At 47.8% G+C, this 13,237-nt stretch overlaps 1 protein-coding gene and 1 long non-coding RNA gene across 7 annotated transcripts in view; one reads left to right on the forward strand and one right to left on the reverse strand.

The window, feature by feature from the left end:
- Nucleotides 1-754: 754 nt before the first annotated feature.
- On the reverse strand, nt 755-2,068 carry LOC141086269 (uncharacterized). The gene is made up of 2 exons (XR_012231565.1): nt 1,933-2,068; nt 755-1,557 (listed from the first exon to the last, which is right to left on the reverse strand). It is a non-coding gene; the product is annotated as an uncharacterized lncRNA (long non-coding RNA).
- PSIP1 (PC4 and SRSF1 interacting protein 1) overlaps nt 1,741-13,237 on the forward strand; it is a 168,164-nt gene continuing 156,667 nt past the window's right edge. The window contains exons 1-2 of one of the 6 annotated variants that reach the window (XM_073572153.1): nt 2,063-2,196; nt 6,458-6,576. Coding sequence is in view for 4 of the 6 variants with exons in the window: in XM_073572150.1 (XP_073428251.1) it covers nt 1,777-1,847 (71 nt within the window). In the remaining 2 variants the exon portion in view is untranslated. Of the gene's footprint in view, nt 1,848-2,060; nt 2,197-6,457; nt 6,577-13,237 lie in introns of those variants that run through there. The other 5 variants (XM_073572150.1, XM_073572154.1, XM_073572149.1 and 2 more) reach the window with 5 other exon arrangements.

Consider the following 13,237-nt stretch of genomic DNA (forward strand, 5'->3'; position numbering starts at 1 on the left):
GTGTCTGATACTTACCTCCGACCGCTCCCTCGCTGATCGAGCGAGAACGGCCTGGACCGTTTCTCGTCGTCAGCTTCCTGCTGGGGCTTCCTGCTGTGGAGACGAGCGACGTGTGGACGCGGGTGGGAGGACGGAAGGATCACCTCGTCTGACAGGTAAGTAGCGACCCCTGCTATGTCGCTGGTGAGATCTGCCTGTGTGGCAGCTCACTAGCGACTACTTAGCGATGCACCAGCGATCCTGACCGCCTCATATCACTGGTCGGGTGCATCGCTAAGTGTGACACTACCTTTACAGTACACTTATGGGCTGACATTATGCAGAAATTATATATATATATATATATATATATATATAACAGTGCTTTTTTTGCACCGGTGCAGCGTACAGGAAAATCTGAGGGTGCTGCTGCCCACCTTAAAATAAAAAATCATTCATTCTTACCCTCCGTCGCTCTGTCACCGCTGCCGTCCTCCAGTCCCTGCTTCTTCCTGCTTGTACCCGGCTATGACCGGCGCAGCAGCTATGTCGTCATCGCTGCTGCGCCTGTGACATGACGCCGGCGAAAGCAGGAAAAAGCTTACCCCCTGCAGACATTTGCAATTCGGACGATAGCCCTGATTTACTGGCTGCAAGAAAGGTAACAACTGCACTACCACGATATTATTACCATATACAGCCTCAATAATCAAGTCATTTGGTGCACAACTAATACTGCTGTTTGTTTTCTAAATAAAACTACTACAAAATGGTGTCCAAGAGATGCTGCAATTTATTTCCTAGAAAAAATATTGCCATGTGGTGCACAATGCTGCGGCCACAAGTTCAGCAGTTTTGCTGTGGAATCCGCACCGCTGCAAGGTAAATTAGGTTTTTGGTTTTAACTCCTGTTCACCTGTTGCAGAATAAAATCCACATGAATATGACAGCATGGAGGAGAGGACACTAAATCTGCAGCACGCTCATTCTTGGACGGACTTTCGCTGTTGATTTCACCCCGTACAATGCTCTGGATTGGAGTAGGGTGAAATCTGCAAGTAACACATGGATTTTACACGAAGACACATTGTGGATTTGTAACCAACTCTGCAGCCGAAATGTCCCTGCAACGTGTGAACATGGCATTATTCTGAAATTATATTTCCAAATAACACCTGCCCCCCTCATTGCTGATAAAGAGAAATTAATCAGAAATGCGTACCGGCAAATATTTTTTTACAAAAAAAGCCGTGTATATATATATATATATATATAGTGACGCGTTACTTCTTTGCGGGGCTGACAGAGAAAGGGTGCAAAGATGGCATCTGGACAAGAAACTCTGAAACAACTGGCTTGAGGGTATGTGATGGCGGTTTAGGGGGATTATGCGGAGAAACCTAGGAAACTCTGTTGAGAAGGCTCGCTGTGCGTGTCCCAGCTTTTCAGCGTCTCGCGTTTCGTGCAGCGATTAGCACACGGGCCGCCGTCCACTCGTCTGGCGGTTTTCGCTCGGAAGACATTCTCTACAATAAGCTCAGTAGGTGCCGGCACATCTTCTGGAGAATTTTGCTATAACTGTTACAGAAAAAAAGAAGTGAACCGTGGTTATTATTCATAGGTGTGAGTAGACCAATCACAAAACCCGCGGAAAAAAAACAACAAACCCTACGTGAAACTTCCCCCAGAAACATGAGGCCTCCTGTTCTTGTTGCCCATGGCAACCAAACTCCATGTTTTCCACCAAGAAGCCACCTAACACCTGCCTGGTAACTGGGGGCATCAGGGTCCAAAGCAATGCCCAGAGTGTGCAGAAAACAAAGCTGCTGTGTGCAGCACAGGAGAAGCCCCCTATTCTACACACAGCAGTAAGTCAGCCCGCCAGCCTACTATTCATTCACAGAGAAGGAGGGGAGAGCCGGGCTGCACCACTCTAAGAAAATAGGGGCTCACCAAGTGTGCATTATTCGGGGTGTCCGCTCACAGACTGGCTGACATTACGCCGGGACACTCCGTGAGGGAGCCCGATGCGCCGCTGCCCGAACATTGAGGCCTGTGAGGGAGACGCGCCGCCGCTGGCAGTTTTGGCGGGATCGGAGTGCGTGTGTTCCTCCCCTGTGTAGCTGGTGAGGAGACTGGAGGAGGGGACACTAGCTGGCTGCGGGCGGCAGAGGGAGCAGCAGGCTGCGGTGGCTGCGAGCAATAACAACACCAGAGGTAAGCCTCCTCTGCCATGTCACTGAGCGCGGCTCCGGCTAGCCGTGGTGGAAGCAGCCATGATGTCCCCATTACCTCATTCTCTCCCTGGTGTTAATAGCCGCCGTGTGGAGCTGAGGGAGAACCGGTGGTCGGCTGTGTGCGCCGCCTCTCTGCAGCCTCCGCTCCATGTCGTGTGAGCCCAGGGCACAAGTATTGGAACCTCGTGGCTGTTATTATGGTGTGGCTGCGTGCACTTGTGTGACCGTGGGCCCATGCCAGCTTTGTCTTATCGGGGCTGCATGGCAAGCTTGATGTTGCCACCATTCCATGAGAAGGGGGTGTGTCTGCTTTGTGTGTGGCTCGCTCGCTTGTGTGTGGCTCACTTGCCTGCATGTGGCTTTCTGGTTTGCATGTGTGTGTGCGTGGCTCGCTGGCGTGTGTAGCTCACTGGTTTGTGTGTGCGTGGCCCGCTGGCGTGCCTGTGGCTTCCTGGTTTGCATGTGTCTGTGTGCACGGCTTGCTGGTTTGCGTGTGCATGGCTTTCTGGTGTGCGTGGCTCTCTGGCGTGTCTGGCTTTCTGGTTTGTGTGTGTGTTTGCATGTGTGTAGTTCGCTGGTTTGAGCGTGCGTGGCTCACTGGCGTGCCTGTGGCTTCCTGGTTTGCATGTGTATGTGCGTGGCTCGCTGGCGTGTGGAGCTCGCTGGTTTGCGTGTGCGTGGCCCGCTGGTGTGCCTGTGGCTTTCTAGTTTGCATGTGTGTGTGCGTGGCTCGCTGGCGTGTGTAGCCCGCTGGTGTGCGTGGCCCGCTGGCGTGCCTGTGGCTTCCTGGTTTGCATGTGTGTGCGCGTGGCTCGCTGGTTTGCGTGTGCATGGCTTTCGGGTGTGCGTGGCTCGCTGGCGTGTCTGTGGCTTCCTGGTTTGCATGTGTCTGTGTGCACGGCTCGCTGGTTTGCGTGTGCATGGCTTTCTGGTGTGCGTGGCTCGCTGGCATGTCTGGCTTTCTGGTTTGTGTGTGTGTTTGCATGTGTGTAGTTCGCTGGTTTGAGCGTGCGTGGCTCACTGGCGTGCCTGTGGCTTCCTGGTTTGCATGTGTATGTGCGTGGCTCGCTGGCGTGTGTAGCTCGCTGGTTTGCGTGTGCGTGGCCCGCTGGTGTGCCTGTGGCTTTCTAGTTTGCATGTGTGCGTGTGTGGCTCGCTGGCGTGTGTAGCCCGCTGGTGTGCATGGCCCGCTGGCGTGCCTGTGGCTTCCTGGTTTGCATGTGTGTGTGCGTGGCTCGCTGGCGTGTCTGTGGCTTCCTGGTTTGCATGTGTCTGTGTGCACGGCTAGCTGGCGTGCGTAGCTTGCTAGTTTGCGTGTGCATGGCTTTCTGGTGTGCGTGGCTCGCTGGCGTGTCTGTGGCTTTCTGGTTTGTGTGTTTGCATGTGTGCAGCTCGCTGGCCTGTGTGCGTGTGTAGTTCGCTGGTTTGCGCGTGCGTGGCTCACTGGCGTGCCTGTGGCTTCCTGGTTTGCATGTGTGTAGCTCGCTGGTTTGCGTGTGCATGGCCCGCTGGCGTGCGTGGCTCACTGTTGTGCCTGTGGCTTCCTGGTATGCATGTGTGTGTGTGTAGCTCGCTGGTTTGCGTGTGCATGGCGTGCGTGGCTCGCTGGCGTGCCTGTGGCTTCCCGGTTTGCGTGTGTGTGTTTGCGTCTCGCGTGCGTGTGCATGGCTTGCTGGCGTGCGTGACTCGCTGTCGTGCCTGTGGCTTCCTGATCTGCGTGAGTACGGCTTTCTGGCATGTGTAGCTCCCTGGTTTGCGTGTGTGTGGCTCGCTGGTGTGCTCGTGTGTGTGGGTGTTTGCGTGTGCTGCTCGCTGGCTTGCATGCGTGGTGTGCGTGTGTGTGTGCATGCGTGGTTTGCGTGAGTGTGCGCGTGGCTTGCTGGTTTGCATGCGGCTCGCTAGCATACGTGTGTGTGGCTCGTGTGTGTAGCGTTGTAGTTGTGATTAGTTGCTATGGGAAACAAGGCCGCTCAAGATTAGAGTTAGAGAGGAACTTTTAGTTGCCCATAGCAACCAGTTTCTGCCCATCTTTAATTTATAAAGTGATTTCTACAATGGAAGCTGAGCCTTGAGTGGTTCTTATGGGCCACAGACATTCTTTTATAAATTTGCCCCAATGTTTCTCAACTGCCCTCTGCTACTAGTATCGCCCACTGTTTTCTTACCAGCCCTATGTGATGTCATGGGCTCCAGCGTGTTTTCACTCCCGAGTGTGATCCAACAAAACATTGGATTGCACTCAGGCCGATGTTATTCTGTGGAGCTGTGCACATGTCTGAAATATTACTCAGATTGCACTCGGCTTTGCATGTCTGAGTTTATGGAATCCATTTGACTGCACTCGGTTGATGTCTGAGTGCAATCCGATTTCCCCGCGCTGGGGAAATTTTGTTCTCCATCTTCTAACAGTGAGTTCGAATTCTCAAGAGAATCGGATCACACTATGCGAACACTCTGATCAAACACGATTACGGTTTGATCAGAGTGTGATTTGCATAATTGGCCCGATTCTCACTGATGAGAGAAACTACTGTCATATTTCCAGATACAATATTTTTAATGTATCAAGGCAAAAACTCTCACATTTTGGACATATAGCTGTGCGTGGTCATAATAGCTCTATATCCAAATTGTATCCACGCCCCCTGTGGAAGGAGCTCAGTGCTCCGAAACGCGCGTCGGGGTGGGCCGGCTTCCCTCCGCTCCTACAGCTCTAAGGTAGTATGTCATGCTGGATTGTCTTTGGGCAGTCTGTCTGCCGCCTGTGATATAAGCACTTGCTTCATGATTGTGATAATGGCGTTGTGACTTCGTAATAGTTTACATCTGCCTCAAAGGGTTATTTGCTGTAGTATGCTGGGAGGTTTTGAGTCCGGTTCTTGTGCGCCATTGGGTGTTTGCATCTTATCCCCCTTCATTCCATGTACCTTGTTGTTCATTATTTTACAAAAGCATATTTAATAAAAGTGATGTTTTATGGGACTATTTGACTGCTTGGTCTTTAGTGTGCTCTACAATATAGTTTGCAGTTTGTCTTTATCAGTCCTAGTACAGATATATATGTGGGAAGGTCTCAACAACAGTATTGTTGTTCATTGATGGACTTATTTAATTGAGAAGGAAAAATCTTTTTTCTCTCTTTTCCACATATATTATGTGTGCCACAATTGTGTTTTAATATTTTGCATGTACCAGGAATAATTTACGCTGTGTTAATTGACAAAGTTTTATATCTTAAAGGCTGGTTGCTTTCAATAGTCTCTACTTGGTTTAATATGCAGATAAAGCAGTCAGTTTTCGTGAACAGGATCTTCACGGCCAATCTACGGGAGCTACTGAACTTTATGCTAGTCAGGCGCTGATCATTTTTGACCATTTCTAATAAAGTGGTGTTGACTCTTGAGTCTCGCAGTGCGTCCTCCCTCACCAAAGGTTTCTCTAAATCCCTATAAGGCCTCTTTCACACGTCCATGTCTCTGGTACGCGTGGTGACAGTTGTCAGACATACCGGAGACGTACTAATGTAGACCCATTCAAATGAATGGGTCTGTGCACATGTCAGTATGTTTCCACACTCATTGATGTCATCCGTGTGACACGCATCAGCATCGGGGAAGAAGCGCTACAGTAAGCTCTGTTTCCCGGCGGCAGGTGCTGAAGCCGGCTGTCATCATTCTAACCTGCTCTGCCGGAGAGCAGAGGAGAATGATGAGCGTTATATTAAAGTCCGAACGACAGCAGGTGGGGGCTTTTGGGGTTCTTACTTACCCCGTCATCCGACACCTGCTGCCGCTAATAGCAGTGATAGTAGGTGCGGATGATCGGGGTATTCCACATCCCCCACCTGCTGTCGTTCAGACTTTAACATAACGCTTATCATTCTCTGCTCGCTGGCAGAGCAGGGGAGAATGATGACAGCCGGCTTCAGCACCTGCCGTCGGGGAACAGCGCTTACTGTAGCGCTTCTCCCTCGGCGGCTGTCCGTGTGATACTGATGTAGCACACAGTTGCCACACGTAGTACGGACACGGTTATTTCCGGTACAGGTTTTTCAGGTACCGGAAATAAATGGACATGTGAAAGAGGCCTAAAACAGGATTCAGATGTAACCCTGATGAAGACAAAGAGATGGAGTCCATAATATAAACATTGTAGGCTTCATTTTTGCTTTTTACTGATGGACACAATAAACGTGGCTGTTAAAGCACCACTTCAACATTTTTTTTATTTTTTTATTTCAGCGCTGGAGTGGTGCTACGTCTGTAAGTTCCCTGGCCTAGTATTATACTCACCAGCCACAGTCTTCTAGTCCTGATCCTCCATCTTGTGACCTCAACTTTGGACTGACTGGCAGGCAGAGGTAATGGTCTCAAACTCTCACTGTACCATATCTTTTGGATTATAAGACGCATCCCAAACTTTCAGTAGGAAAAGAGGGGGGAAAAAATGTAATGCGTCAAATACAGTCCAAATTCAGCTTGGCGGCAGTGGTGGAGCGGGGTCACTGGAGGCGTTCGGAGGTGTGATGCTGCGAGTCCTATTCCAGGCTGGTAGAACAGAGTACTCGGCGGTGTGGGGGCTCCACCGACATTTTGTGGCAGCCCGGAGCTCCCACATTTCCATGGTTTCAATGTGGTGGACTCCAGGAAAATGGCCATCAGAGACAGCATCGCACCTAAAAACACTCTCCTCCCCGCCCAGAGCCCACAGTATCGCCCGACTGCTTCCACCACCGCCGGTAAGCTACATTCGGATTTTAAGACGCACCCCTATTTACCCCAAAAATTTTTGGGAAAAAGTGCATCTTATTGAGTGAAAAATACGGTAAATCTATGACCACTGCGTTCTGGCTCTCATAGACTTGCATTGAGTAGTGACCTGCAGCTCGCTCAGCAAACCTGGCAGCTCACAACTGGCAGAAGACAACCAGAAGAGTGGTCCTGGTAAGTATATTCCTAGGGGTAGGGAACTTGAATTAGTATCAGCGCTGAAGTAGTAAAAAAATGACACTGGAGTGGTGCTTTAAATACTTGTTGAGCTTTACTATTTAAGAAGTCTTCCATTTGCATATAATGAGGATGGCATAGAACGTGTTACTATACTTATACGGTTGTATTCACACATCGTTGTCCATGTCCATATGCTGTATGTTTTGTTTTTTTTCCCCTCAAGATACAGACCCATAGCATCATTGATCCATACACTATTCTCCGCAACAGAAATGTCCACAATAGCATGTATTGGATGCTGTAAATCCACATCGTTCAGTAAACACATGTGGATTTAACTGCGTGATTGAACGCAGCAAAAATACGCTGCTATTTCCTGATTGTGGGCACATACTCTTACAGCAGGTGCATTGCATGATGTCGGGATTCTCCAGTCTTGGCAGCATATTTTTGGCTGCACGGTGTTGAGCTGTGAGCACAACCCCAATATGTGGACGTCGGACACTCAGACCATCCTCGTTGGAGTATTTGCAAATACGGCAATCTTAATGCAAACCAAATATTGAAATATTCTCTCATCTCTACTAGACATGCCCTGCCTTGATCAAATCACTCGTATTGAGTGATGTCCACTTCCAGTAGTATGCAAACTACATACTTGTGGTCACATGACTGCCAAGTCTTGTCACCAATTTCTATATATAAATCTGAATGTGTGTGTGTCACCAACCAATCACGAAGCAGCAGAGCAGGGCTGAGGATGGATACAGCAGGACATTGCATGGAGAGCGGGGCTGTGGAGAAAGACAGTCTTCAGGACAGGGGCCGAATAGTGCCAGCACCCTCCCAACCCTGTCCCGGCTCATTCGGCGCTCCCCGTCGCCAACTGCGGTATCTCCCCTGCAGCTTCCCGGCCTAAACTTAGTCCCCGGCTTCTACTGTGGCCTACTACAGCGTTAAGCCACAACCCCCACAGGCCGCCCAATCACACGCGCTGCAGCTCCTCTCTAGCTCCGCCCACTCCTGCAAGCTTCACCCACTCCGGCCACCCGCACTAGGCCACGCCCCCACAGGCCGCCCAATCAATGTGCTGCAGCTCCGCTCTAACTCCGACCAAACTAACAATCAGCGCGCCTCTCTCTCCTGGTCCCAGCGTCACCGCATGTGGTGCATGGAGAGCGGGGCTGACGCTGTGGAGGGAGAGAGCGGGAGAGCAGGGTTGTGAAGGATGAGAACGGGGCTGTGCACAGAGAGAGCTGGAGAGCAGGGCTGTGAAGGAAGAGAGCGGGAGAGCAGGGCTGTGTACGAAGAGACGGGGCTGTGGGGAGAGAGCGGGAGAGCAGGGCTGTGTACGAAGAGACGGGGCTGTGGAGGGAGAGAGTGGGACAGCAGGGCTGTGGAAGAAGAGAGCGGGGAGAGAGGGACATAGATGTAGAGCGTGGCTGCGGAGGGAGAGAACGGGACGGTGGGTGGAGAGCGGGGCTGCGGAAGGGGAGAGCGTGATGACGGGTGGAGAGCTGGGCTGTTAAGGAAGACAGCGGGATCCACAGTTAAGTACTATGCCCGGGCAATACCGGGCTCTTCATCTAGTAACAGAATTTTGAGAGTGTGCGGTGTATACTCTGTGAGGACAAAATTATTATTTCACCCCCAAATTTTGCATTTTCATGAGGGTAACAGGAGAAATTGCACCTTACAATTTGTCGTGCAATTTTTCCTTAGTACAGCGATCCCCCATATGTGAGAGAATACGACTTTTGAGGCACAGTGCAAAGCTCAGAAGGGAAGAGGCGCCATATTGGAGTTCAGATTTTGCTGGAATGGTTTGAGGGTGCCAGGTCACAATGGCAGAGCCCTAAGGTACCAGAAGTTTACAGGAGAAAAAAAAGAGGCATTCAAAGAAAAGAACACGGCCCCTACAGTCAAACATGGCGGAGGTTCCCTGATGTTTTGGGGTTGCTTTGCTGCCTCTGGTACTGGACTGCTTGACCGTGTGCATGGCATTATGAAGTCTGAAGACTACCAACAAATTTCGCAGCATAATGTAGGGCCCAGTGTGAGAAAGCTGGGTCTCCCTCAGAGGTCATGGGTCTTCCAGCAGGACAATGACCCAAAACACACTTCAAAAAGCACTAGAAAATGGTTTGAGAGAAAGCACTGGAGACTTCTAAGGTGGCCAGCAATGAGTCCAGACCTGAATCCCATAAAACACCTGTGGAGAGATCTTAAAATGGCAGTTTGGAGAAGGCACCCTTCAAATATCAGGGACCTGGAGCAGTTTGCCAAAGAAGAATTGGTCTAAAATTCCAGCAGAGCATTGTAAGAAACTCATTGATAGTTACCGGAAGCGGTTGGTCGCAGTTATTTTGGCTAAAGGTTGTGCAACCAAGTATTAGGCTGAGGGTGCCAATACTTTCGTCTGGCCCATTTTTGGAGTTTTGTGTGAAATGATCAATGTTTTGCTTTTTTGCTTCATTCTCTTTTGTGTTTTTTCATTTAAGACAAATTAAATGAAGATAATAATACCAAAGAATTTGTTTGCAATCATTTTCAGGAAGAAACTGAGTATTATCTGACAGAATTGCAGGGGTGTCAATACTTTTGGCCACAACTGTGTGTATGTGTGTATATATATATATATATATATATATATATATATAATTTTCACTATGTAATAAACTATGTAAGCGGCAAAAACCAGTTTTCAGCAAAAAAAATACTAAGGCTATGTGGCCCACGATGCGATTAAATCCGGACACTGAAAACTGGACCCCTTCCCAGAAATCGCGCGTTTTTTTTTCCGCGTGATTTTACCGCGATTATGTTCGCGATTTTGCCGTGATTTTCGCATGCGATATTCAAGCACCTTCCAAGCAATTTGAAGCATCGCTTGGAAAGTGATTGTCAGGTTGGTCACACTCGCCAAACATAGTGTTTGACAAGTGTGACCTGCTTTTTACTATTGAGTCCGCCTATGCGGCCTCAATAGTAAAAGAATGTTAAAAATGATTAAAAAAAAATCAGGGTATATTTACCTTCCGATGTACTGCGCTGTCTCAGCGACGCGCTCGTTCCCAGCGATGCCTTGCGAGACCTGTGATGACGTTGGTCTCGCGTTGCTATAGCGATCTCACGAGACCACGTCATCACAGGACCTTGCTGCAAGGCATTACTGGGTACGCTGAGGCCCGGGAAGGCAGCGCGGGACGTCGGAAGGTAAATATATCCCGATTTTTTTTTTTTTTTTTTTTTTATTTTTTATTTTTTTTTTCAGGGGTATGGTACCCAGGGCCTGGAGGACAGTCTCCCCTCCGCCACACCGTGGGTACCAACCGCACATGAGACTTAACTTCGCGCATGGTGGGCATAGCCACATGCGGGAAGTAAGCGATTCTCATGCATTCCTATGGGTGCGGAATCGCGGCAATTCTTTGCGGTTCCACACAAAAGAATGAGCATGCTGCGATTTTTTTTTTTTTTTTTTTTTTTTTCCCGCGATGCGATTCCGCCTCGGAAAAAAGCGCAGCATTAGCACAGCATGTGCGGCATGCCATAGGAATGCATGGGGGTGCGTTCTGTACAAGATTTTTAAACGTTTTCGCGCCGAAAATCGCGGCAAAACGCTTGAAAATCGCATCGTGGGCACACAGCCTCAATAACATTTGTGCAGTCTATGAATTTGTTCTAAGAAATAGAATTGCCTCCATCAGATCCTCCTTCATAGATGACCTAAAATCTGACCTAATAATTTTAAGGCCAGAGAACAACCTCTCTACAGTAACTTGGGTTGGAGGCAAAGCCGTAACCACATGGGCAACATCTCTAAAAATTTCCAAGTATAAAGGAATTGCCTCATGCACAGTCAGTTTTGATGAACGGTTGAATTATACTTTGAGAGCAAGTGAAACATTTTGCTGAACTATGGTCAATCTTCTTGCTATAGGAGACGGAGTGAAATCTTTTTCCTTGCAGCAACGCTTTGCCTGCTCCATATCATCCAAATACTTGTCAAAGTCAAACTCCTCATCTGATGAGGATGAAGATATTGCAGCAGTAGCACTGTCAGGACCCAAGTCCTCTTGCGACTGGCAGTCCTCCTGTAGGCCATTCATCCTAACTGCTACCTCAGTCAGAGCTTCTTTTCCTTTAGTAAGCTGTTGATCATCAAGCAATATACGATGACTTGGGTCCACATAAACAGCTGTCAGAAAAATTTTATTTTCCAATAGCTGTGTCTCTCTCCGTTTTATTGAAGCAGAAATGCCATCTGCGATTAAATCTCCTCTTTGGGACAGGCAAAATAGCAAGTTCTTCCACTCCAATATGAAAATGCCAGGAGTTAAATCCTCAGCTTGTAATTTTTTAGTCACGGTAAATAGGTGATTAAGCCCTCATTCCTCTTGGTATTTGTTATAATCTACTGTATGTGATTATTGCTATGCTGTAATGTCTATTGTCTGTACAAATCCCCTCTGAAATGTAAAGTGCTGCGGAATATGTCGGCGCTATAAAAATAAAATTTATTATTTATTATTATTATTAAGCAATTACTTCAATTCAGCCACCTGTGTCCATTGACCTTCATTTAGGGTTACCTGAGGGTTCTCCATATCTATAAGAAACTGTTTTAGCCAGGATCAAAACTAAGGGGGGGGGGGCAGAACCTCATACTGTTCCGCAGAATCTCATACTGCACACCTCAGCTGCTGCAGAACCTTATACTGCACACCCCTACACTTGAAAATAAAGCCTGCACCTTAAGATGTGGTGAATGCAGTCTATTTATTTCCAACTATCAATTGATGTTGATGTGTTACTGAAGACGAGTAATGCCTGTCCTGGGCGTCCATTTGGGCAGCTATGAGGTGTCCCTGACTGGTGCTAAAAAAAAAAAAAAAAAGTGTGTGTCTGTGTGCTACCCGGCTTTCATTCTTTTTGGTACAGATAAGATATGGATAGACAGATATGGATAAATGGATAGATACAGCAGATTTCTAATCTGCTTTTGCTATTGAAAACATTATCTATGAGCTCAAAAACCTTTCAGGTGATGCGGTTTTTTAAAAAGCTGATCTGCTTTTGCAGCTGAAAAACGTATCCTCAAAAAACGCAGCAGAAACGCTGTGTGTGAATGTAGCCTTAGATCAGGCATAGAACAGCCATTTATAGGACATTTCATAACTTTCCCAAATTCCTATGAAAAAATATTCAGCACAATCGGCATTGAACTACTGTACCCAATTTATTATATATTTTAGGAGTCGGACCATTTTATTCCGACTACACCAAAATGAGCTCCGACTCCACAGCCCTGCATACCTGGACGACTTCCTCATAATATCTCATTCAGCATCGGAGTTAAAAGAACAACTAGTCTCGGTAATTGCCACGCTCGAAAACCTAGGTTGTTTACTGAACAAAAACAAGTCAGACCTGCAGCCCGGTACCCGGAAAAAATTCCTGCGAGTCATGTTGGATTCCAAAAGAAGAACCTCGTTTTTACCGTAAGTGAAAAAGAAACCCATCATGAACAAAGTTTGTCAGCTATGGCGCCCATAGTATAGGTGCAAACTTCTGATAAAAACAACCACCCCACACGTACCAGACCACGGAGAGGGGTTGGTTGCCTAGTAGAAAAAATGCACATATAATTTTTTGAACTTATTATATCGGTTTTTGCAGGATAATAATAATAATAATTTTTATTTATATAGCGCCAACATATTCCGCAGCACTTTACAATTAAGCGGGGACATGTACAGACAATAAATTCAATACAAGTTAAGACAATTCAAACAATAACATTAGGAGTGAGGTCCCTGCTCGCAAGCTTACAATCTACAAGGAAATGGGGGGACACAGTAGGTGAGAAATGCTTGTTAATTCAGGTCTGGCAATTATAATAGGGATTTTCATATAAAGCTGCATGATCCGGTCATCAGCCCGTGTGTTTAAGTGCAATAGACAAGTATCAAGTGCAGTTATCATGTGCATGAAGGGTGTGGAGACAGATGAATAGTAGGGTGCAGATTCAGAATAATATTTGGAAGGAGGGAACAGGGCAAAGTTAGC

The sequence above is a fragment of the Dendrobates tinctorius genome, unplaced genomic scaffold, assembly GCF_039654945.1.
Source record: "Dendrobates tinctorius isolate UK_male_01 unplaced genomic scaffold, ASM3965494v1 ptg000031l, whole genome shotgun sequence".
NCBI classification, from domain to species: Eukaryota; Metazoa; Chordata; class Amphibia; order Anura; family Dendrobatidae; genus Dendrobates; species Dendrobates tinctorius.